Here is a 27,197-nt window from a genome sequence, read left to right as displayed (position 1 = left end):
TATATACTGTACATAAATCCCCACTGACTCCTGGCAGTTTGGGATTTGACGCTGGACACTGTCCAGTACTCGGCTGAGACCACTGGACATTGTTCGAGAGAAGCATCGGAGGACTCCGTCTCTGTTCACGGCAAGGAGAACACCGCTCGTGAGCAAGGATTGGCTGACGGATATTCTCCTCTCCCCCCCGCCCTGGTTGGAACTGGATGATAAAGGACACGGCTCTCTGACTTTGTACGGAGCCCAGAGGACGGCTAAACGAACTTTGTTGTCCATCGCTGGAGGAGGTGAGACCCAGCCAGGCCTCCACTCCTAAACCACAAAGGATCTATTACTGTTTTACCCAGCCTCGGCACAGTAGGAATTTAAAGTTGTAATAAGACCGTAACGAATTCAAGTAAAGTAGTAGTAATTGTGTGAGCTGTTGCTTTGCTCTTGCTAATTATTCTGCAATAAATATCTAAACTGCATTTTGAAGTAAATATTTCTGAGAGTTTATTCACCAAGTAGTAAAAAGTACTCATGGTTGTAAAAAGTTTAAGTATAATTGTGTGCAGTAATTATATAATATTGTACAAAAATTTGTGCTGGGCAACGATTAAAATATTTAATCGCGATTAATCTCATGGATTTTTTGTGATTAATCGCGATTAATCTCATTGTTATGGCAAAGTTCAATAATGAATTCAAAAGTAGTGTATTGCGCACTTTTATTTTAAAAGTACTGCTATATGAACAAAAGGGCAATAACATTTGGTTCACGAGATGCAGGCAGCATGTTTTATACTTAATGTGAATATAATTCATACTTTGTTGGCATCTTATTCTGAAAACCGGAAGTTCGTCTGAAGAAACCGGATGTTGTCTCACGTTAATCTTTCCGCTAACTTTCAAAGTCCTTCGCTCGCTCCCGATCTGTGCCGTTTAAATGCGTTTACCGTGAATGTCAGCATATAGGTGCACTAACATTACTGACTACAGGATGTTTGCTGGCTTTTATCCCACTGTTCTTGTCCTCCTCTTGTTGTTATGTATATGTATTGTCTCTTGTCTTTCAATAAAAAATCAATAAAAAAATCATAATAAATTAAAAAATGCGTAAACGCGCGATAAAATAATTGCCGGCGTTAATTAATGAATGCGTTAACGCGAAATTAACGCGTTAACTTGCCCAGCACTAACAAAAATACAAGCCAAAAGCCCCCACTCCACGAATGACCTCCGCCTGGCAGATGATCTGAACGAGTTCTACGGTCGTTTTGAAAGACAATGGGACAGTCCTGACTCCATCCCCCATGGCTCCATCAACCAGCCCCAGACCACCAGGTCCCCCTCCCCCAGCCCAGCAGGGGCCCATGCCTCACCAAGCGTCAGCTTCCAAGCGCCACGCAAAGGAAGGCTAGGGCGAACAAAGGCAACAGGGCGACTTTTTCAAGCTCGACTTCGTCAAGCAAAGACTTCTCGAGCGTGTACTTGCGAGTCAGTAATCTGTTTATATTGATTACCATGTGTTTGCATCCTATTTCTATCCATTCCTCTGCTCGGTGGTCACGTAGACATTGGGTCACTCCCAGGTGCCGTGACCCCACTAACCTCATTTATCCTACTCTCTCAGCTCATGGCGAGCAGTGGTGGCGGGGGGGCTCTGGAATTGCCAGTCGACAGTGCCGAAAGCTGAGTTCATCTCAGGCATCCTTGCTCTCCCTCAGCTTTCTTGCTCTAACTGAGACCTGGATCACACCAGAAAACACCACCACACCTGCAGCTCTGTCAGAAGTGTACTCTTTCTCTCACACTCCCAGAGCTGCGAGGCGAGGTGGTGGTACTGGCCTGCTAATCTCCCCAAAATGGAGATACTCTCTTGTCTCGGTTCCTCAGTTCTCCCCGCCCTCTTTCGAATTTCATGCTGTTACTGTCACTCATCCAGTCAAGCTCACCATTGCTGTTGTGTATCGCCCACCAGGCCCTCTAGGTGAGTTCCTGGAGGAGCTAGACACATTAGTCTCACACTTCCATGACGATGGCTCAGCACTCATCCTGCTCGGCGACTTCAACATCCAGACTGATGAGTTACAACCTCTTCTCTCCTTCCTCTCCTCCTACGACCTTTACCACTCCTCTTCTCCTCCTACCCACAAGGCCGGCAACCAGCTAGATCTTATCTTCACCAGACACCTCTCTGTCACTCCCCTCCAGCTCTCTGACCATTATTTCATGTCTTACTCCCTCTCCCTCTCCTCTCCCCCCGTACTTCCGCCACCTACCCACATGGTTTCTACCGGTAGTCATCTCCGCTCCCTCTCCCCGGCTGATCTTTCCTCTTCTGTTACCTCTGCCCTCCCTGACCCCGAATCCTTCTCTCTCCTATCCCCTGATACTGCTACTGATCTTCTCCTCGGCATCCTTTCCTCTTCTTTGGACAACCTCTGTCCCTTCACTTCCAGGCCATGCGATGCGGAGAACATGGGGAAAGCCGCTGCATGCCGTGCTGTTGGTACAGTTTATTTGGCGCTTAATAAGTTATGGATGTGTTCATTACATCACCATGGCACATATTGTACTGACTCAGCATTCTGAGTAATGTGTGTGTGTTAGTGTTTACTTGCTCCCATGTCCTCTTGATGGCTGCGTTGCATACATGAGGGTTAAAGCACTCATAATGATATGACAGTGTTATTAGTACACCAGCATGTCATTACTGTAGAACATGATGAAGGTGGACTCATGATAAGAACAGAGAGAATCACACTATTTATCTTCATTTAAATACACTCAACATTTTACATTACTTACTGTACAATTCACTTGTTTATGGTCCTGTTATCTGTTCGTTTGTGCACTTTATTTTATATTTTACTGTAAATTTTAATGTTTCTACTTCTTGCACTGTGTTGATTGTTGTTGATTGTTTAATGTTATGCACCACCTGTCATGTCATATTCCTTGTATGTGCAACATACCTTGGCAATAAATGGTTCTGATTAGGATTCTGATAACAACAATAGAGTTCTGAATGGTTATCCTAGTTCCTAGTCCACTAAACAATCCCTTATAGCTTGAATCCCTTAAAGCCATTAAAACCTATCCTGGCATCTTACCAAGAGCCTAGATCCATTAGAGGAGAGCTGCCAGTAACTGATGCGACTGATAACTGCACTCGGCCAGAGGGCTTCTCGGCCTAGTGCAGCTACCGGAGGAAGCAGGGTAGACGTCAGGAGTCACAGTAGTGAGCAAAGCCAGGCGAGTGTCCTCGACCACCAGCCTCGCAAACTTTTGAAAGAGAGCTGGTTTACTAGTTAGCCCTGTATCGGGGCATAACACTCCCGGATCTAACACAATATATATAATTATAAATCTGTTTTATGTCAATCTGTGTCAAAATATATATTTATCAATCTGTATAAATATATATATGTCAATATACAGTATATATATATCTGTTTTATAGAGAGCAAACATTTAACAGATTTTCTTTTTTGCTGGGTGGGGTTTCTTGGAAATGATCTCAGTGTGTGTGTGTGTGTGTGTGTGTGTGTGTGTGTGTGTGTGTGTGTGTGTGTGTGTGTGTGTGTGTGTGTGTGTGTGTGAGAGAAAGCAGCTACAGAGTGATCGATTTGCATCTTTTTGTAGTCATTTGTAAGTCTCTTTCTAGTTGGTTTGCGTCTTTGTGGTAGTTTTGAGTATCTATGTAGTTATCTTGCTTTTGCATCTCTTTTGTGATCATTTTTAGTTTCTTTGGTAGTTTTAAAGCTCTTTGTAGTTGTTTTTCTTTTTGTGGTTGTTTTAGTCTTTTCATTGTCGTTTCTTCAGTCTCTTTGTAGTCCTTTTACGTCTTGTCACAGCCCGGCTCCGTGACCGAGACAAACCAGAAAGACCAACAAGCTGGCTGCTAAGAAAAGCAAGTTTATTGTCTTAACAAACATAATTTAACAATATAAAAGTTGGTGTCAGTTATCAGTCCTGAGGCGCATGTATGTGTGTGTGTGTGTGTGTGTGTGTGCGTGCGGCAGTAAATAACAAGAACAGACAGATCAACCAAAAGAATAATGCTAATGCTGGTGGGCGACAGGATCTCCTCTCCCTGAGCACCAGGCTGCCAACTGAGGAGGATCTTTTAAAGGCACAACCACACGGCTCAGGTGTGGCTCATTCAGCTAACGACCCTCCAATCAGCACCTGCAAGACATCAGCAACCACACAGGGACACCTGGTATATGGGAGGAGGAGGGTCGTCACAGTCTCTAGTTGTTTTGTGTCTTTTTGTAGTTTTACTTTTACATCTCTTTTGTGGTCGTTCTGAGTCCCTCATTACTGGAAAATGCACCTTGAGCTGGAAGCTGGTCACCAGCTCAAGGTCGATCCCAATGTCCCCCCTGAAGCCTTGAACCCTGAACCCTCGGGGACTTAACTGATGTCACCTGGTGAATGGTTGATTGAGTGTGAAAGGCTGCAAAGGTATGAAATGGTAGAGATGAGGATCACATTGGATGACACCAAACGCATTATATGTAGTTTTATAAACTTTGTTCAGGAACAGGGCCACGCCCAGAACACCGCTCATTCCTCTGCACAGAGTATTTAAGCACAACGAACCCGTTCACTCCCTCTTCGACTCTTGTCTTCACATGACGTACGACAGATGCTCTCTAACTCAGCAGACGCTCCATCCCTACACCCCTCTACCTACACCCCTCTACCTACACCCCTCTACCTACACCCCTCTACCCCACATCCAGATGAGCAAACGCTCTCTGACTCAGCTTTCATACGACTCACGACAGACGAGCAATGCTCTGTGACTCAGCAGACGAGCAACGCTCCATCCCTACCCCACATCCCCTCTACCTCGACCCCTATGAGCAAACGCTCTCCAACTCAGCTTCAAGCTTTCATACGACGCTAGACAGACGAACAACGCTCCCTGACTCAGCTTTCATACGCTTCAACACGAGGTACGACAGACAAACAACATCTTAAAACCGCTTACCTTTCACAAAGGATCTCCTCAACCCTTCCGGACGACCAGCCATATCCCGAAGCTCCCTCCTTTTCTCACCACGCTCGCCGCTAGCAACTTCGGCTGCCTTTAGCCATCCACATTCCCCGCAGCTCTCGATAACCATCCTCCGTCAACTCCGAAGCCGTCCGCCCCCGCCTTCCAACAGCCCGGGGGGAGATCCCGATTTCGGAATCCCATCCTTCGACCCTAATCCTCTCAATTCTTCACCCACGCCGCTCTCCCGACCGCCGGAGTTCCAGGCGCCCGAACGACCAGTGAAACCACCGTGACCCTCCTTCACCATTCCGAGGCCCCGACAGTCTCTATATGTCCCACTTCTCCGAGTGGACAGTCTCTCAAACGAAGAAAGCAATCATCCAACGCAACAGTCCTTTACATCAGTCCGTTACAAAGCGCAACTTTCCAAACTTTTCAAGCACCAGTAGCACAACACCCCTCTATTACATATTCACTTTTACTTTCATCTTCGCTGGGTGGCCTTTCTTGTAAATGGTCTCACTCAGTGTGTGTGTGTGTGTGTGTGTGTGTGTGTGTGTGTGTGTAAAAGCAGCTACAGAGTGAAGCAGAACTCTTCCTTCACTCCTGATCAGAGACAAACTGAGGTAAGTTGCTGAACACTCTGATCTTTTAGTCCACAGCTTCTATGTTTCAGTGTTCATGTGATAGTGAAGATATTGGGTTTATGAACATTATTGCATGATTTGAGTTTTAGAATTATTTGCTTGTGTTTATTGTTTTTGTATTTGTTTCATCTGTTTAATACGTTTTATGCACTTTAACAGAGTTCTGAAGAGTTGAAGCTATTTTGAGCTCAGGAAATATCTCAAGTAATAACTTTATGAGTGTTTCATGTAAAGAGGGCATCAAACTCTCCTGTGAAGCTCTTCTTGTGTCAATGATTGTATTTTTAACGATTGCAGTAAAGTTCTTGCTGAGGAACAACCATCACATCACTCTCGTGATTATTTATCCCCCTTTTTCAGCGGGTGTAACGCATACATCCAGTTACACAACGCACTTTATTGTGTATTACTGTGTTTTGTTTGAGACTGTTGAAGTTAGATTTGTTCAATATTCAGTCTATGGTGACTTCTCTTTGCTGATCACTGCAGCTTTGTCCTACTTGTGATTGTAGTCTCATGCTATGAAACCAACGGCTATTGAGGGAATGTTTCATTTAGAAAAATACATTTATCTCAACGCAATCTCTGAACTTTGTGTATTATAATAATATTTACTTTTTGTGTGCATGATTAGATTAGTGTGAGTGTATATTTACTGCTATTCCCCAAAACACAATAGTACAATGATTTCTGTATTTCTTTATTTTTCTAGGAGAGCTATGGAGAAGTTTGAAGAAGAAGTTAAAGAACTTATCCAAACCAGGGGACTTGCCGAGGCAGCTGCAAAGATCAAGGCTTATTTGGATGAGCAGAAGAATATTCCAGTAAATATTGGCATCACAGGAGAGACCGGCTCTGGTAAATCCACCTTTGTTAATGCCTTTAGAGGCTTAGATGACGGGGATGAGGGAGCCGCCCCCACTGGTGTTGTAGAAACCACCTCAAAGGTTACACCATACCCCCATCCACACCATCCCAATGTTGTATTATGGGGTCTTCCTGGTATTGGCACCACCAAATTTCCAGCTGACGAGTACCTGAAGCTTGTTGGATTTGAAAAGTTTGACTTCTTCATCATCATCTCAGCCACTCGCTTCAGAGAAAATGATACGAAGCTCGCTGAAGAGATTCAAAGAATGGGGAAGAAGTTCTACTTCGTCCGCTCGAAGATTGACCATAACATACGTGACGAAAAAAGACGTCAGAAGTCGGCGTTCAACGAAGAACAGACTCTGAACATAATCAGGGAAAACTGCATTGAAGGTAAGTCTGAGGTTAAAGGGGAAGATCACCAATGCCTACAACTCTAAGGTTTATGCAACAATGGTTACAAGCAGACACTGCCTCACTTAAAGGGCAGAAAGAACTAAGGAGAGCTAACGGGTAGCACATTGAGTCATGTGATGCTGGCAGAGCCACTAATGAGGGTCTGTTGGCCTGACTGCTCATCTCCTCAGATCTAAACAACATAGGCTCCCTGTCTCTGTGTTGGGCCTGGAGAGGGTTGATGGGGCTTTTTCTAATAGTATATCATCTGAAATAAACTTCTCTCTTCTCTTTGTCTGGACTAACAAGGTGTTAAGTCTCAACAAGTCTTCCTGGTGTCCAGCGTTGAGCTCCACCTGTACGATTTCCGTCTGTTGGAGGAGACCCTGAGGAGAGAACTTCCTGCCCACAAGAGACATGCTCTACTGTTGGCTGTACCCAACGTCAGTCTTGAGATCATCAGCAAGAAGAAAGAGGCTTTACAGTCAGACATAAAGTGGTATGCTGTATTGGCTGCAGGCGTAGCAGCTGTACCAATTCCTGGGCTCTCTTTAGTCCTTGATGTAGCCGTGCTGGTTTCTGTCGTCAGCGAGTACCAAGTTACTTTTGGTCTTGACAGCTCTTCACTGGAGAATCTTGCTCGTAGTGCAGATGTGCCTTTGAATGATCTCAAAGCAGCGATGAAATCCCCTTTGGCTGGAAATGAAATCAGCAGAGATCTTATCATTGAGCTACTGACCTCATCTGTGGGTGACGCTGCATTAATAGCAGTACAGGCATTTTTTATAGGTATTCCAATAATAGGAATCCCAGCAGCAGTTACCTTCACCAACAGAGCTTTGAATGCTCTCCTCACCATGCTTGCTGAGGATGCACAGAGCGTGTTTACAAAGGCCCTGGGTTTGAACACCCCAGTCTGATACCATGGGAATGGAAACATGTAAAACTGTTGGTGTAGAATGCAAATGAGCTTCTGAATTATTTGTGAGAGTGCACTATAATATTACTATAGTAAAAGTACTGCATACAAATCATAGTTTTTTAACCGTGTCGCACATTTAACCAAAACACAAATCAGAAATTGTGGCGCTTACTTTCGCTTAATGAGCTGAAATTTGATTTCTTAATGATGGAAACCCAGTTCTTCCATGATGAGTTTGTACAAACACACAGAACATCCTTGTCATTCACTACCATCTAGTGGACATATGCGGCTCTTACATTATCATTAGGTTTTTCTAAATGACAGCCTCAGTGAAAAGGTACGTTTGAATAATTATTAAATGTTTGTTCTCATGGATATGAGTTATTCTTCTATCCACAAAGGACTGGGCTGTTGTGACTGTCATTGCATCTTACTGAAGAATCCACTGGTTCCCTCTACTTTACAAAGAACCTGATTCAAACCTCATCAACATTTGAATGTTACAGTGGCAAGAACCACCCGTGGTTCTAATGCTCAACAACATGCGGACATGGTATGTGACAGATAGCACACATCTTGTGTTGGCTAGTTTAACAGTGTGAGGAGGAGCAGGAAGTGGGAGTGGCCTGGCTTGATCAGAGCATATATAGGGGAATGAGTTCTGCCAACAATTGTATGTAAATGTGGGTTTCCTTGCTTGAGTACATTTATGTTTGCAGTACCTTGATGCTTGAGTTATTTATGTTCAGTTAGAATGACGAACATTGTGTTAATCCTCCTCAGTTATAAGTTTGTCAGATATTTTCTCCCGATGTATTACATTTAGTGTATGATGATGATGTATGTTTTCATTTAGATAAAACCTGCACTGTCTGTGCCGTCCTCACCTGCCCCACCGTCTGTTGCCTATCAATAAACCTCAATGGAAGTGGAATCTACGGGTGTTTCATTTACTGCGTCGTGTGGAAATATCTGTCTCAACAAACTTCTTACAGCAAAGAAGTACATTACAGCTTAACCTTCCCAACTGTAGTATAAACACTGACTGCACTTCTAGTTGAAGCATCAGATTCTGGAGGAAGCAGCCGGCACAGGAACAACACCTGGCATTGTTTGAAATGGTTACATAAAGACACCCAACTGGTGAGGAGGAGCAGAGTATCAGTGAGGTGGAGGAGATGGAGGAGGAGGAGGAGGAGGAGATGAAGGAGGCCGACGGTCAGAACAGTACGCTTGCTCACCAGACTCATTTTAACTGGGACAGTGAAAACCTCAGCTCCAGTAAATCACACATCTGAGGAACCGATGTATTGATTTATGACATCAAATTGCTCATTGGACCAACATCACCCCACTGCCCCACTTAGACATTTGAATCACTTTTGACACACTATGCCATACTCTCAGTATTCTGCTTCTCTCTGTTGGTGAACATGCAAAGTGCACCTAAATATCTTAAACATTATCTTAAACATTAGCATCTCAACCAGGGGAAGCTCCAATTAGTATTCACACTTTTGGTGACGCTGACAGAGTTAAGAAGTACCTCTAATTCACCAGCAGAGGGCCTGCTCTGCTGTGGACACTTGCTGGTGCTTCTATTAGAGGACACAGACTTCTCTTTCTTTTCCAGAAGTCAAAAGGAGTCCAGAGAAGGGGGGGAAGAGGTTGAGTCGTCCATCGAGGCTGTGGTCAAGTTAAAGTCAATACTTTTCAAAGGTGGGGGTGAATCATTTGTACAGAAACAAATCCTCATCATCACAGTGGTGTGCCATTCATATCACTGGTATATACCATTAAATCATAGTGGTATGCCATATATATACATACAGAGATATATATATATATATATATATATATATATATACAGATATATATACAGATATATATACAGATATATATATATATATATATATATATATATATATATATATATATATATACACACTGTATATATATATTAGTGCTGGGAAAGTTATCACGTTAACGCATTCATTAATTAACGCCGACAATTATTTTATTGCGCCTTAACGCAGTTTATTTTATTATTAAGCGACATTTTTAACACAAGAACCAGCAGCAAGCGGTGAACAGCTGTTTGTGTGGCGTGTCTTCCGTTTCTTCCTGTTTCCTTCACCTACACTCCCCTGGGTCCTAAGTCCCTCCATGTACAGCTTCTTATCACCCTCTATGTACCAACGTACATTTATAACAAATACCACACATATTACGGTAATCAGCGTTGTGTCTGAACTAAATACCAACAAAAGCAAAAAAGCAATGATTCATTTAAATTATTGTTTTAGAGTTTTTAAAGTGAGGATCAGGTCTACACTGAGACTGGTTCATAGAGGATCAGGACTACACTGAGACTGGTTCATATACTGTAGAGCAGGGATTCCCAAAGTGTGGTGCGCACACCCCTGGGGGTGCGCGAGCTGCCTCTAGGGGGTGCGCGAGAGGAAAAATGTAATGGTGGTCTAATGGTGCAGTCCTGTCTCCTAAAAATTACGTTCCCCCAAAACTAAACTGCATTCTCAATTACGTTTGACCATAAACGTATTTTCTCCCTGATTACGTTTGTGTTTGACGTATTACAAATACGTTTCTCATCAACATATCTTTGCCATACTCTGGTCTTTATTATTGTTCTGTGATCTGCCTCGCCTCTACCCCCGCCACCCACAAGTTGTTGCCCCGCGGCCTGTTCCGAGGGCTGACAGACCTGACGATGGGGTGCCTCACGGCGGGGGCGGCTGGAGACCTCGCGTCCGGCGCCAACAGGTGAGCGCCCGCCACTCGGAACCATAAAACCAAGTCCCGGATTTCACCCGGGGGACATTCTGGAGGTATTGTGGCCGGGTGATGTGCCTCGTTGCTGGGGAGGTATGAGCCGAGAGTGGCGGGGTGTTATGGAGGTATATTTTATTTATTTGTATCCATCTAACCATAACCATAACTTCCACTAGGAAGCCACGTCCCCACCCAAACCTAACCCTTAAGAGAGTCACGGTTACTCCCGGATTTTACACGCGGGCCTTTGTGGAGGTATTGTAGCCGCGTAATGTTCCTCGTTGCTCGGCCTGGATGAGCGCGTTTCTGCTGGAGACAGGCGGCGTGTTGTGGTAGTATTCTGACCGCGTAATAGGGAGAAGGAGAGGCGGTGGTGGAGAGGGAAAAAAATGTTAAAGTGTTGATTAGAAACGTATTTGTAATAAGTCAAACACAAACGTAATCAGGGAGAAAATACGTTTTTGGTCAAACGTAATTGAGAATGCATTTTAGTTTTGGGGGAACGTAATTTTTAGGAGACAGCTTGTTGGTGCAGTGAGGTTCTGGCTAACAGCTGTCTGAAGCTCTTATTTACGTCGCCACCTGAACACCAAACATGCCAGTGCAAGTCTAAAGCTCCTTATATTGTTTATATCGAAATTGGAGGAGTTACAAAACAGCCCAAAACAACTGCAGTCTCATTCATGTGTTGGGTCTACAAAACACGCACTACAGGCTTCATATCTGGTCACAGAATAGCAGGAAAGGGGCTACCTCACACAATCACTGAAGACGTGTGCTCGCCAGCTGCCAAAGAGATGGTGGAATGTATGATGGAGAGAGAGAAGCAAACAAGTTGGACATGATCCCGGTGTCCAACAACACTGTGTCGCCGCATCGATGCTTTGTCCGAAGACATCCTGGCTACATTAGTCGGTCGCGTGAAGAAGAGTGAGTTTTACTCTCTGCAAGTAGACGAGTCTACAGATGTGGCCAATCTTCTGCTGTACGTCTGTTACCTTTTCGAAGGCACGGTGCAGGAAGATTTTTTTGTCTTTTTTGTGTTTTATCTCGTAAACAAACGCCACGCGCGAGCAAACTGTTCTCTCATTGGTCCGATTTTTATGCGGCTATAAATATTCTCTGTTGCTTTTTTTAAGGTGTGGGGGATTGGGGGTGCGTGAACCCGGTCGGGATGTAGAAGGGGGTGCGTGGCCTAAACTAAATCAGGACTACACTGAGACTGGTTTAGGACCAGGTAAAAGTTCCTCACAGTGACTTGTGAGGAAGAGAAAAGTGACTGAGATGGTGATTATGTCATGGTACCCTCTCAGCACCAGTTGGTGGACCTTCAGTTTTGACCCGAGAGAGAGAGAGAGAGAGAGAGAGAGAGAGAGAGAGAGAGAGAGAGAGAGACAGAGAGACAGAGAGAGAGACAGAGAGAGAGAGAGAGAGAGAGAGAGACTCTGGATGATAAAAGCTCTGTTGTTGAAGCTCCAACATGCAGATTCACCGGAATGACGGCGGGTCAGCTGACAGAGGGAGCGCTTGTTTAACAACACACACTCCGTCCCAACGGGGTCCTCTGTAACTGTAGAGCCAACACACACACACACACACACACACACACACACACACACACACACTGTGGAGTAGTTTATGTCAAGACACACTGTTGTACCATTGTGGTTCAGATGAGACAAGACTTTGTCCACTCTGTGTGTGTGTGTGTGTGTGTGTGTGTGTGTGTGCGTGTGTGTGTGTGTGTGTCAGACTCAGCTTAGTTCTGATTGGCTGCCAGGTGTCCGCTGAGAGTTGTGAAGTGGGAGAAGTTACTTCAGACGAAAAAGTGAAAGCTCACAAACAAATATATTGTATCTTGTTTGTTTAATAAAATACTAAATCAGAAAAAATGATCCACGCAATGTCAACGTGCGCTCTCACGTACAAACGTCAGTCCTCCAGGGGGCGATAAAGAGCCAATCACATCGTGTCCTTCACCATTTCCTCTATCTGTGGTTAGTGGTGGAATGTAACTAAGTACTTTTACTCAAATACTGGACTGAAAGTTACTGCGAGGAACTTTCATGTGGTGTTGATTCTGTTGCCCCCTGTGGACTGAAGTGGTAGTGTCTCTGAGCACCAGAGTCCCTTTAGAAAACCTCTCATTCTACTGCAGCAGGTCTGACAGTCTGCCCCTCTCAGTCCTGGTTCTGGTTCTCCCGTGCCTCCCTTCCCTCCAGCGGGTCCAGCAGTGCGTCCTGGGTCTCCAGCAATGTGGTGCTGGTGTTGGCTCCCAGAGAGGACCAGGAGGAGAAGCTCCCGATGCACATGGACATGTTCAGCTAGAGCTTCGTCAAACATGCATTGTGCTAAGATTTTTCATATGATGCACTCCAGAACGCCTGAAATCAATCTTGCGTTGCTTAAAGCGTCAATAATAATCGACCTTATTTGCAGTTGCCTGGAGGTATCCTGTCAACAGTTTTACAGAAGTCTCTTTTGAACTGGAGGTCTATGGAGGAAATGTTTTTAAGGCTGCAGGTATAAAATGTGTAAAAGAAGTGGATGTAGCCGCGGAGTCATTGAAAACAAAAATAGAATAGAAACCCTTTTTATTGTCATATACATACACAAAATTTCACTTCTGCATATAGGGAGCAGTGGGCTGCCAATGACAGGCGCCCGGGGAGCCGGGGGTTCAGTGTCTTGCTCAGGGACACTTCGACACGTGGCACGTCCCAGTGACCCTGCGGTTACCAGACAACCCTCTTAAGCCAGTGAGCCACGGTCGCCCCCAATATATGTTGATCAATTTAATTGGGAATTTTTGCTCGCGAAAAACAAAATGTACTTAACGGACAAACAGCTGACTCCTTAGTGTTTTAGAATAGTGGTAGTGATGCCGTGAGAACGACCTGTCAATCACCGTGTAGCCCCGCCCTAAAGCATCCCCTGCTTTATGGTCTGTTTGACTCTAAATGGACCATAATGTACTAAATGAACATCATGCTGTATTGAAGAAGACTTGAAACTAGAGATTGAGACCATAAACTCATGTTTACAATGTTTACTGAGGTAATAAATCAAGAGAGAAGTAGAGTCATTTTCTCATAGACTTCTATACAACCAGAGGAGTCGCCCCCTGGTGGACACTAGAGAGAATGCAGCTTTAACACATGAAGCTTTGTCTTCACTCTAAAGAACCGGAGGTTGACTATCCGACTTCGATTAGCAACTTGAGGGACGACGTCTGCGACCAGATTGTTTCACAAGCGGCTCGTTTACAAACTGATAAAAAGGTTAAATCATTGTCAGCCTTTTGGGTTCCCAGAATACATTTCAGTAATGAGTCGTTGGAAGGTGGATTATTTTCCCTCTCCTTTGATGGAGCTAGGCTAGCAGCTCCCCCCTGCTTCCAGCCTTTGTGCTAAGCTAGGCTAAACACACTTTGGACCTATATCCTCATCATGGACAAAGATTAAACCCATACTGAAAATGTAACTTTTCACACTTGTGATTTAAATAATTCTGCTTGTTTGAGGACGCCGTGTTGGTGTTTAAAAGGCCTTTGAGTTCTGCAGCTTCCACCGGGGTTCATCTACACCTCCACGTAGTAAAACACCACCTTTCAGCGGCTGCAGCTCAGAGTGAGGCTGCGTGTCAAACATGTGCAGCAGCAGGATTTATTCCTTCCATCTGCATCGTAACCTGCAGTGTGTGTGTGTGTGTGTGTGTGTGTGTGTGTGTGTGTGTGTGTGTGTGTGTGAACTGGGCCTTAACGCTGCCGTCTGACACTGTAATGTGATTACTGCACATGTCCGTTTTCATCCCGATCTGGACAACATGCTCATAATTAATCTTGGCATAAATCTGGACTTTGGCAGCAGGAGCTTGTGACACATGTTGCAACACTCACACACACACACTCACACACACACACTCACACACACATCATAGTGTAAATACACAGATATGAGGCTTGGACACACACACACACACACACACACTCTCTCACAGCACGCGGCTCAGACACTCGTCATGGTCGTTAATGCAGCCGGTCTGACTCTGACTCTACATCACACAACATCACATTTACTGAAAACATGAAAAACTTGTTCTCGCTAAAAATGTAATTATAAATAAAATACAACATAGAAGTAAAAACAAAATACTTTAGAATACAAACTGGATGTAAAGCAGAAAGACGTTGTGATGTCACTGTGAAACAGAGTGAACGAGCCGCCCTGCAGGATGCGTGATCTGGACAACATCATGACGTATTTATGTAGTTTTTGCAGACAAAGATAGCGATTCATAAAAACAACATTTGTTCATTGACTGTTTTCACGTCATCATTCTGCTGAGTTCATGATGACCTCACGGGAATCAGCAGAGCTCCGACCTGATTGGTCGAACCAGAACCACAAGTGAACACACCTGTGAGGGGCTGTGCTAACGAAGCATCGTGTTTAATCAGTTCATCATATTTCATGTACTCATGTACTGTAACATGTACTCATGTACTGTATCATGTACTCATGTACTGTATCATGTACTCATGTATCATGTATCAACAGTAGTAAATATAGAAGTTACTTTATAGATTCAGATTATTAATCAACTAATAAATAATAATGATGATGAACACATTAATGTTCAATAAATATAAAATACATCATTCAGCATTACGAGTACTTTTGGTACATGTTGATGCTTTTGTACTTTTACTTCATTGACATTTTGAAAGCAGGACTTTTACTTTGAACAGAGTATTTCTACTGTGTGGTATTAGTACTTTTACTGCAAGAGGAGATCTGAGTACTGAGGAGGAGGAGGAGGAAGAGGAGGAGGAGGAACTAATGAACATAAGACAACAGGTCCAGAACATAACGAGGTACAAACATAAAGTGCAATAAGATAATAAACATAAACCTTTTGATCATCCGTCAGCAGAACGTCACCTCGTGGAACATGTGGAACATGTGGAACATCAGGATGTGAGTGATGGCGTGAGAGCAGACCTCTCCTCCTCTTCTTTAACACGACCAGAGCCGACACTCATTCATTAAACATGGACGGCTAAAAATACAGGGCCTCCTCCTTTTCACCGGAGCTGCTCTCTTTAATCTGGGCCAGTGTTTGCATCATCGGCACATGAGACAGAGACGAGATGAGAGACAAGGAGGACAAAGAGGAGGAGGAGGAGGAGGAGGAGGGGGAGGGTGTTTCATCTTCATCAGGACCAAAAGGATGGATTCATGCTGCGGGAGAGGAGTGGTCACTGTCTGATCTCTGACCTTTCTGTTGGGGTGTCCTCCAAGGAACTAAAGTCTACAGAGGAGGAGGAAGAAGGAGGAAGGAGGAGGAGGAAGAGGAAGGAGGAGGGGGAGGATTATATTTACGATTAAGATTAAAAAATGTTAAGTTTATCTATTTTTAAGATGATTTTATTTGATCTAGTGACGTGTTTCATTGCAAAGACTCATTTTTTACAAAAAAGACAGAAAATCAACGTTCACCAAAGCCGGAGTTTATGCTAATGAGGCAATGTGCAGCGTGAGAGATATCCGGGAATTTATGAATATGAAAGAGATATTTAGATTTTGTCCCCAGAAGGAATGAGATTATTGAAGGTTAGTTTGTGGTGTTTTGTCGGTAACACTCGTCTTCTTGATTCTTCTCAGTTCAACAAACAGCACGTTGACTATAAACGTCGTTAATACTCGGAGCTACGATGCTACGCGTAACTATAAACGTCTTCGTTAATACTCGGAACTACGATGCTAAGCGTGAGTATAAACGTCTTCGTTAATACTCGGAGCTACGATGCTAAGCGTGAGTATAAACGTCTTCGTTAATACTCGGAGCTACGATGCTAAGCGTGAGTATAAACGTCTTCGTTAATACTCGGAGCTACGATGCTAGGCGTGAGTATAAACGTCTTCGTTAATACTCGGAGCTACGATGCTAAGCGTGAGTATAAACGTCTTCGTTAATACTCGGAGCTACGATGCTAAGCGTGAGTATAAACGTCTTCGTTAATACTCGGAGCTACGATGCTAAGCGTAACTATAAACGTCTTCGTTAATACTCGGAGCTACGATGCTAAGCGTGAGTATAAACGTCTTCGTTAATACTCGGAGCTACGATGCTAAGCGTAACTATAAACGTCTTCGTTAATACTCGGAGCTACGATGCTAAGCGTGAGTATAAACGTCTTCGTTAATACTCGGAGCTACGATGCTAAGCTTGAGTATAAACATCTTCGTTAATACTCGGAGCTACGATGCTAAGCGTCAGTATAAACGTCTTCGTTAATACTCGGAGCTACGATGCTAAGCGTCAGTATAAACGTCTTCGTTAATACTCGGAGCTACGATGCTAAGCGTCAGTATAAACGTCTTCGTTAATACTCGGAGCTACGATGCTAAGCGTCAGTATAAACGTCTGCGTTAATACTTGGAGCTACGATGCTAAGCGTGAGTATAAACGTCTGCGTTAATACTTGGAGCTACGATGCTAAGCGTGAGTATAAACGTCTTCGTTAATACTCGGAGCTACGATGCTAAGCGTCAGTATAAACGTCTGCGTTAATACTTGGAGCTACGATGCTAAGCGTGAGTATAAACGTCTTCGTTAATACTCGGAGCTACGATGCTAAGCGTCAGTATAAACGTCTGCGTTAATACTCGGAGCTACGATGCTAAGCGTCAGTATAAACGTCTGCGTTAATACTCGGAGCTACGATGCTAAGCGTGAGTATAAACGTCTGCGTTAATACTTGGAGCTACGATGCTAAGCGTGAGTATAAACGTCTTCGTTAATACTCGGAGCTACGATGCTAAGCGTGAGTATAAACTAAGCTGCTCTGAAGTCTGCTGGTGAAGCAGATGATCTTCTGTGTCTCTGAGGACAGCTGGGAGGGTTTAGTCTTTCATGTCCTTTGAGCTCTGGGCAGGCACCTCTCATCACCAATATCACTGCTGATGGGAACCATGGTGTTTAAATCACCCTGCTGTCCTGAGCCGGCCACATCACATTCTAGTTTCTAATGATTTCTGCATGTTTTACTTCCTTCCTCTTCCTCTTCCTCCTCCTCCTCCTCCTCCTCCTCCTCCTCCTGTAGGTGAGCTGCATGATTGGGCGGCAGGTTGGAGGAGGTAGTCTTTTGGGAGTCACGTGGTTCACGTTTGCAGCTCCGTGCGACGCCATTTTGGAGGAAAGTTTGTAATTTGTAAGACCTGAGGAGGAGGTGGAGGAAGAGGAACGAGGAAGTAGGAAGTAGAATGAAAATAGAGGAGGGATTTACACTTAAGAGAAGTTTGACACGAATGCAGAGGGAACATAACACACACACACACACAGATAAAGTGTGCGTGGCAGTGCGGGATAAACGTGTGTGAGTCCACCAGGCGGTGGCGGGACTTTGAACTTTCTGTTTTTAACTCCTGGAATAATCCCCCCCCCCCCTACCTACCAACCAGCAGCAGCGGGCAGCTCGTGCACGCCCCGTGCTCTGCTAAAAGCAGTGTTTTTTACGTGGAGTCCGGCGCGCCGCGGGTCACTGTTGGTGGAAACTAGATTGTTCCACTTGTTTGTGTCGCTCTGCGGTCAGTCTGCGCGGTAAACGCCGGGACAGGGAGGCTCTCTGGCGGGGGAAGTACAGCACGAAGGTGTCGGTAACGCACCGGAGCTTTTATTTTTATTTTTATTTTTTCTGGATCCAGCTTCCGTGATATTACTTTTTACCCGGGACTGTGGTTGTGCTGCCCCCCCCCTGTATCGGTGGGTTGATCGCTCCGGACGGGCCGGTTGTCTCCTCTGACAGTTAGTTTGTTAACTTGGCGTCGTCGTGCAGGATTATCTACATCTCCTCCTGCACACTTGGAGCAGTGACAGCGGGGCTTTAACCGGCGGAATAACCGATAAAACAACCACAGTGTGTATGTGGCTAACGAAGAACTAGCTCCGAACCGAGCCGAGCCAGCCAGCCCCCCCCCCCCCCCCCCCCCCAAACCATGCCAGTCAGGAAGAAAGGTAAGTTATTATTAACTAGCACAAGCTAGCATGGCGGCTAACTCCACTAAACCTGCCTCAGAACTGTAGAAAAACACGCAAAAAGAAACTAAACTCTCGTAACTCGAGATAAACCCCGCAGCACCCCGTCGGCTGGCTTCGGCCTAAACTGAGCAGAGCCGTGCCGAGCCGTGCCGGTTTGGGTAAAGTGAGTTAAAGTAGCTGGCTAGCCGCCGGTTAGCCGCTGTTATGCTAACCAAGTTGGACAAGGAGCCCAACTATAAATAAACTATATTAATAATTAATAACAGGCAACACAGCGTTCTTCACATAGGTTAACTGTAAATATATATCATATATAATATATACTGTTATGGTGTTAATAAACTTGTTTAAGTCACTTTCATCCTGATACAATAGTGTCAATAGTGAGGTAATTGAGACCTCATGATATACAGTTGTGTGAAAAAGTGTTTGCCCCCTTCCTGATTTCTTATTTTTTTTTGTCACACTTAAATGTTTCAGATCATCAAACAAATTTAAATATTAGACAAAGATAACACAAGTAAACACAAAATGCAGTTTTTAAATTAAGGTTTTTATTATTAAGGGGGGAAAAAAATCCAAACCTACATGGCCCTGTGTGAAAAAGTGATTACCCCCTAAACCTAATAACTGGTTGGGCCACCCTTAGCAGCAACAACTGCAATCAAGCGTTTGCGATAACTGGCAATGAGTCTTTTACAGCGCTGTAGAGGAATTTTGGCCCACTCATCTTTGCAGAATTGTTGTAATTCAGCCACATTGGAGGGTTTTCGAGCATGAACCGCCTTTTTAAGGACATGCCACAGCATCTCAATCGGATTCAGGTCGGGACTTTGACTAGGCCACTCCAAAGTCTTCATTTTGTTTTTCTTAAGCCATTCAGAGGTGGACTTGCTGGTGTGTTTTGGATCATTGTCCTGCTGCAGAACCCAAGTGCGCTTCAGCTTGAGGTCACGAACAGATGGCCGGACATTCTCCTTCAGGATTTTTTGGTAGACAGCAGAATTCATGGTTCCATTTACCACAGCAAGTCTTCCAGGTCCTGAAGCAGCAAAACAGCCCCAGACCATCACACTACCACCACCATATTTTACTGTTGGTATGATGTTCCTTTTCTGAAATGCCGTGTTACTTTTACGCCAGATGTAACGGGACATACACCTTCCAAAAAGTTCAACTTTTGTCTCGTCAGTCCACAGAGTATTTTCCCAAAAGTCTTGGGGATCATCAAGATGTTTCTGGCAAAACTGAGACGAGCCTTTATGTTCTTTTTGCTCAGCAGTGGTTTTCGTCTTGGAACTCTGCCATGCAGGCCATTTTTGCCCAGTCTCTTTCTTATGGTGGAGTCATGAACACTGACCTTAATTGAGGCAAGTGAGGCCTGCAGTTCTTTGGATGTTGTTCTGGGGTCTTTTGTGACCTCTTGGGGTAATTTTGGTCGGCCGGCCACTCCTGGGAAGGTTCACCACTGTTCCATGTTTTCGCCATTTGTGGATAATGGCTCTCACTGTGGTTCGCTGGAGTCCCAAAGCTTTAGAAATGGCTTTGTAACCTTTTCCAGACTGATAGATCTCAATTACTTTGTTTCTCATTTGTTCCTGAATTTCTTTGGATCGCAGCATGATGTCTAGCTTTTGAGGATCTTTTGGTCTACCTCACTTTGTCAGGCAGGTCCTATTTAAGTGATTTCTTGATTGAGAACAGGTGTGGCAGTAATCAGGCCTGGGTGTGGCTAGAGAAATTGAAATCAGCTTTCCAAAGATGTGATAAACCACAGTTCATTTATGTTTTAACAGGGGGGGGCAATCACTTTTTCACACAGGGCCATGTAGGTTTGGATTTTTTTTTCCCCTTAATAATAAAAACCTTCATTTAAAAACAGCATTTTGTGTTTACTTGTGTTATCTTTGTCTAATATTTAAATTTGTTTGGCAAACACTTTTTCACACAACTGTATTAACTATATAAGTCCCACAGTATCCGACAGTACTGTCTCTGTGACACACTATGCAGCTGTTATATTATGTTATTATATTTAATCTAGTGTCCATCTGATGTGTGTTTAATCTGTAAAATGTCAATAATAAAGAGAGAGCCCAGAGTGATGTTTTAATATCAATTATTTAAATGAGTAATTCAATAATCTATTCAGTTACCTGTGCTCTGCAGGTTATTGTTCATCTTAAAGTGTAATATAATAAATCATAATGACTATATAAACAGTAAGTCCACGATGAAGCTCCTCTCTGCTTGTTGATGTAGAACGTTAAACATTGAATAAATTAGACAATTATAACGAGAGAAATCGGTTTCCTTTTATTTAAAGAAAGTCGTGGTGCTAACGTTTAGTTAACCCTCTTCGTCTAACGGAGATAAACTGCTCACTACAAGTTCCTAAAGCGACAAAACAAGACATATGTTTAAATAAAGCATCTTAAACCATCAACTCAACATCAAAACAATCATGAATAGAATCATCTGATGACTAATTGAGTCGTAAGAAGCAGCTCGTCTGACACAGACTCCTCCTCCTGTGTTCTAGATGAACCTCCTCCTGTGTTCTAGATGAACCTCCTCTTGTGTTCTAGATGAACCTCCTCCTGTGTTCTAGATGAACCTCTTGTGTTCTAGATGAACCTCCTCTTGTGTTCTAGATGAACCTCCTCTTGTGTTCTAGATGAACCTCCTCTTGTGTTCTAGATGAACCTCCTCTTGTGTTCTAGATGAACCTCCTGTGTTCTAGATGAACCTCCTCTTGTGTTCTAGATGAACCTCTTGTGTTCTAGATGAACATCTTGTGTTCTAGATGAACCTCCTGTGTTCTAGATGAACCTCCTCCTGTGTTCTAGATGAACCTCCTGTGTTCTAGATGAACCTCCTGTGTTCTAGATGAACCTCTTGTGTTCTAGATGAACCTCCTCCTGTGTGCTACATGAACCTCCTCTTGTGTTCTAGATGAACCTCCTGTGTCCTAGATGAACCTCCTCTTGTGTTCTAGATGAACCTCCTCTTGTGTTCTAGATGAACCTCCTCCTGTGTTCTAGATGAACCTCCTGTGTTCTAGATGAACCTCCTGTGTTCTAGATGAACCTCCTCTTGTGTTCTAGATGAACCTCCTCCTGTGTTCTAGATGAACCTCCTGTGTTCTAGATGAACCTCCTGTGTTCTAGATGAACCTCCTGTGTTCTAGATGAACCTCCTCCTGTGTTCTAGATGAACCTCTTGTGTTCTAGATGAACCTCCTCTTGTGTTCTAGATGAACCTCCTGTGTTCTAGATGAACCTCCTCCTGTGTTCTAGATGAACCTCCTCCTGTGTTCTAGATGAACCTCCTCCTGTGTTCTAGATGAACCTCCTCTTGTGTTCTAGATGAACCTCCTCTTGTGTTCTAGATGAACCTCCTCTTGTGTTCTAGATGAACCTCCTCTTGTGTTCTAGATGAACCTCCTCCTGTGTTCTAGATGAACCTCCTCTTGTGTTCTAGATGAACCTCCTCTTGTGTTCTAGATGAACCTCCTCCTGTGTTCTAGATGAACCTCCTCCTGTGTTCTAGATGAACCTCCTGTGTTCTAGATGAACCTCCTGTGTCCTAGATGAACCTCCTCCTGTGTTCTAGATGAACCTCCTCCTGTGTTCTAGATGAACCTCCTCCTGTGTTCTAGATGAACCTCCTCCTGTGTTCTAGATGAACCTCCTCCTGTGTTCTAGATGAACCTCCTCCTGTGTTCTAGATGAACCTCCTCTTGTGTTCTAGATGAACCTCCTCTTGTGTTCTAGATGAACCTCCTCTTGTGTTCTAGATGAACCTCCTCTTGTGTTCTAGATGAACCTCCTCCTGTGTTCTAGATGAACCTCCTCTTGTGTTCTAGATGAACCTCCTCTTGTGTTCTAGATGAACCTCCTCCTGTGTTCTAGATGAACCTCCTGTGTTCTAGATGAACCTCCTGTGTTCTAGATGAACCTCCTGTGTTCTAGATGAACCTCCTCCTGTGTTCTAGATGAACCTCCTCTTGTGTTCTAGATGAACCTCCTCCTGTGTTCTAGATGAACCTCCTCTTGTGTTCTAGATGAACCTCCTCCTGTGTTCTAGATGAACCTCCTCTTGTGTTCTAGATGAACCTCCTCCTGTGTTCTAGATGAGCCTCCTCTTGTGTTCTAGATGAGCCTCCTCCTGTGTTCTAGATGAACCTCCTCTTGTGTTCTAGATGAACCTCCTCTTGTGTTCTAGATGAACCTCCTCCCGTGTTCTAGATGAACCTCCTGTGTTCTAGATGAACCTCCTCTTGTGTTCTAGATGAACCTCCTGTGTTCTAGATGAACCTCTTGTGTTCTAGATGAACGTTAACACGTTAAATGAAACATCACACAGCTGTATTTACTCATCTCGAGATCAGATGCGATATTGTTTCATCTTTGTTCAGATTATCCTTAAAGTCCTTAAGTCTTGAATTGTTAACATCAGGTCTTTAAACGTCCTTCAGGAGACTGGGATTCATATTCACGACGTCGTGTTTTCATCATCGAGTTCTTTTTGTTTTGGTCTAAATTCGTAGATTTCTTCTGCAGAATTAAACGTTTCGACGCCTTAAACACCAAATCTGACCTGCTGCTCCACTGCGTTCACAGGATAGCAGAAGAAGAGAACTGTTTGAACGATTAATCGCTTTAACTCATTTCTCTAAAGCAGAAACCGTCTGAATGTCTAGATGTTGGAGTGTTTGAGGAAACACCACCTTGAGTCTGGAAAGTTGTGACGGACGGTTTAAAAATCATCATAAAGATTTATTCATAATGACAATAACAGCTCTCTCTCTTCAGGTCCTTTTAAAAGTCTTAGTGTATTTTTTAAACATCAAAGTCATTGAAGTGTCTTCATTACTTCATTATTTCAATATTAAGCATTTACTGTGATGTGCTTTAGTCTGGATCTGTTTCTTGATCAGAGGTTTTGATGCCTGTAGAGCTGATAAACTGACCTTTATTATACCGTCATTAAACACAGCTTCCTCTGCTGCTCCTCCACTTCCTGTTCCCCAGATGCTCAGCGAGCCCTCCGGCTGCTGGAGGAGTACCGGACCAAGCTGCACCACGCCGAGGACCGGCAGCTCCGCCACTCCATCCAGAGGGTCATCGACATCTTCCAGAGCAACCTCTTCCAGGCTCTCATAGGTACGACCGGCCGCTTCCTGAAAACATATATACTGTACATCCCGGGACTCTGACTTGTCATGCAGCTCTCGAGCTACGGAAAGTCCTGTAAGAAAGGCCCGAGGTAGTCCAGAAACACATGCATTAGGTCCTTAACTAAGCTGCCTCTTGTGTCACAAGGCCACACAACTCATTGTAGAGACAAACTGTGAAAGCAGAAACTCCTCCTGATGTTTCAATGAAGACGTTTAAATGCACCAAATATTCTGCTCTTTGTTTTGTATCTGTTGGCTAACGAAGATTAATATTCTAATCTGGACGTCTTCTCTACTCCAGCTCTGCTAACTGTTGGCTAGTTGCTTTGTGTTCAGCGCACAGAGCTGCTGGTGAACAGGAGAGTTAGCATTAGCTGCTAACGCTATAGCTGCTAACGCTATAGCTACTGCTGTCGGCACAAACTGAAAATAGCAGCAGAGAAAGTGTGTGTGTGTGTGTGTGTGTGTGTGTGTGTGTGTGTGTGTGTGTGTGTGTGTGTGTGTGTGTGTGTGTGTGTGTGTGTGTGTGTGTGTGTGTGTGTGTGTGTGTGTGTGTGTGTGTGTGTGTGTGTGTGTGTGTGTGTGTGTTGCAGTCGGCCACATTGTTTTTATACGATACCCGATAACGTGAAAGTAAAGCGCTGTACACCGTCAGAACCCCGTTATTGTGACTGTATGTGGTAAAGCTTCACCGGGCTGTGATTATCACGCAGCTCGTTTCTATTCAGTCAAGTCATTGGTGTCGCTGTGAGAACATCATCACACATGAAGACAGCTGAGCTCATTGGATCCACACGAGTTCTCCAGTCAAACCCAGTTTATGCAGCTCAAGACTGTTCAGAGACCCCAGGAAGCAGAGATATACCAACACACTGAAGCTCTGTTTGTACTCACTTTGCACCGAAGCGTGAGTCTCCACAGACGAACTGCCAACGTTTACACTTAAATGTGCTTTTTGTTGCATTATTCTCCAAAAACATGCAAACAGAATGTGTGAAGAATCAAAAATCCACAGATTTTAATTCAATATCGAAGGTCAAATACCATCTGATGAACGTGGTTAAACTGATAATGTGTTAACAGCTGCTGCCCACCTCTAGGACCTCCGTCACGTCGAGTAGATCTGCAGGGAAGGGTCGCGGGGTGAGAGGTCGTAAATATCCGAGAGTTAGAGCACACATGCGACACAAACGGCAAGCAGCAGCATCTGGTAGGAAAGACAACGAGAACCTCAGAAGGAATCTGCTGAAAACATGAGCTGTGAGTGTTTGTGTGCCGTCAGTAATAATCAAACCTCAATATTTGTTTGGTACCAACTATCGAAAACCTTTCAAGTGTTTTAATAAATAACATGTTTATATATTTTTAAAAGTACTGCAAAGTTTCAAGGATTGTGAATCACCAGAGGCGCTTAAGTCACGATACGATATAATCACGATGCTTAAGTCACGACACGATAGTATCACGATACTTAAGTCACGATACGATATAATCACGATGCTTAAGTCACGATACGATATAATCACGATGCTTAAGTCACGATACGATATAATCACGATGCTTAAGTCACGATACGATATAATCACGATGCTTAAGTCACGACACGATATGATCACGATACTTAAGTCACGACACGATATAATCACGATGCTTAAGTCACGATACGATATAATCACGATGCTTAAGTCACGACACGATATGATCACGATACTTAAGTCACGACACGATATAATCACGATGCTTAAGTCACGACACGATATAATCACGATGCTTAAGTCACGACACGATATAATCACGATGCTTAAGTCACGACACGATATAATCACGATGCTTAAGTCACGACACGATATTATCACGATACTTAAGTCACGATACGATATAATCACGATGCTTAAGTCACGACACGATAGTATCACGATACTTAAGTCACGATACGATATAATCACGATGCTTAAGTCACGATACGATATAATCACGATGCTTAAGTCACGATACGATAGTATCACGATGCTTAAGTCACGACACGATATTATCACGATACTTAAGTCACGATACGATATAATCACGATGCTTAAGTCACGACACGATATTATCACGATACTTAAGTCACGATACGATATAATCACGATGCTTAAGTCACGACACGATAGTATCACGATACTTAAGTCACGACACGATATAATCACGATGCTTAAGTCACGACACGATATAATCACGATGCTTAAGTCACGACACGATATTATCACGATGCTTAAGTCACGACACGATATTATCACGATGCTTAAGTCACGATACGATATAATCACGATGCTTAAGTCACGACACGATATAATCACGATGCTTAAGTCACGACACGATATAATCACGATGCTTAAGTCACGACACGATATTATCACGATACTTAAGTCACGATACGATATTATCACGATACTTAAGTCACGATACGATGACGTCAGAAAAAGACAAACAGACTCAGCTTTGGTTATCCACTACCAGGTTAATTTAACATGGATAACAGATTACAGCCGTCACTGACCTTGTCTTTACTAGCAGCTGTTCAGTTAAATTCTGCATTTTATAATTCTACTGCTGCCGACATGCGGAGGAAGCAGCTGTTATTGGAGTGATTAGCGAGTGGCGTGTGTCTTCCCTTTTCTTATTAATGCTTATTTAGTTCTGCACAACTATCGTGAAGTCCACACAAACTGTAAAGGAACAAAAGCATAAATGCTCTCCAGAGACTTCAGCCTCCAGCAGAGCTACCAGTGAGTTGACGTGTGTTGATGACATTTATTGATTCATAATCTAGTCAACTTTGATTATAAGTGTTCATTTCAAAGTACATTTACTGTGAGACAGAGACCTGCAGCCTTGTAACTAGGTTTGGAAAGACACAACTTTTTGAGTTTATAGATGAAGATCTAAAGTATCAAGCAGGACCATTAAATATTACAATAATACTCTGTAACTAAGCAACCAATCTACTTCCTGTTCACACCGGCACCATCATGCCCAGTGTACGTGAATAGTCACGTGATGTATTAATCTTCAGGCGTGTTGGCGTGGACGGAGATCATTTCTAAAACGGTGCTCAGTCGTCCGTGTGCTCGGAGATGGTTTTTTGTTGTGTTTGTGTGGCTGTGGTCCATGTCCAGGTCTCACAGGTGTACTGGTTACTTCCTGCTGGGTGCTGATTGGTTACAGGTTCTCTCTTTAAGAAGTTTCTTTGCCAAGAAGATATGAGGTTCTTTACAACTGCTGGGGTCGGCTTTCTGTCAGGTCTTTTGTGGTAAACAGAACAAGCTGAAATTAACTCATTAAGTTGAGTAGAGAAGAAGTAGATCC

At 43.7% G+C, this 27,197-nt stretch overlaps 1 protein-coding gene and 1 long non-coding RNA gene across 17 annotated transcripts in view; one reads left to right on the top strand and one right to left on the bottom strand.

Moving 5' to 3' along the window:
* The first annotated feature begins 17,846 nt into the window (after positions 1-17,846).
* The window catches only part of dlg1b (discs large MAGUK scaffold protein 1b), an 82,992-nt gene continuing 73,641 nt past the window's right edge, over positions 17,847-27,197 (top strand). For 8 of the 16 annotated variants that reach the window (XM_076097482.1, XM_076097478.1, XM_076097481.1 and 5 more), the window contains exons 1-2: positions 17,848-18,646; positions 23,707-23,838. In XM_076097482.1, coding sequence (XP_075953597.1) covers positions 18,628-18,646; positions 23,707-23,838 — 151 coding nt within the window. In that variant the 5' untranslated portion in view covers positions 17,848-18,627. Of the gene's footprint in view, positions 18,647-23,706; positions 23,839-27,197 lie in introns of all 16 variants that reach the window. The other 8 variants (XM_076097492.1, XM_076097488.1, XM_076097491.1 and 5 more) reach the window with 2 other exon arrangements.
* On the bottom strand, positions 20,766-21,568 carry LOC142956128 (uncharacterized). Its single transcript, XR_012955990.1, has 2 exons — positions 21,503-21,568; positions 20,766-21,241 (listed from the first exon to the last, which is right to left on the bottom strand). It is a non-coding gene; the product is annotated as an uncharacterized LOC142956128 (long non-coding RNA).

This window comes from Anarhichas minor, unplaced genomic scaffold (assembly GCF_050575085.1).
Source record: "Anarhichas minor isolate MPS153535 unplaced genomic scaffold, ASM5057508v1 ptg000024l, whole genome shotgun sequence".
Lineage (NCBI taxonomy): Eukaryota > Metazoa > Chordata > Actinopteri > Perciformes > Anarhichadidae > Anarhichas > Anarhichas minor.
Note: the sequence above shows the minus strand (reverse complement) of the source record. Positions and strands in the feature narration are given on the sequence as shown.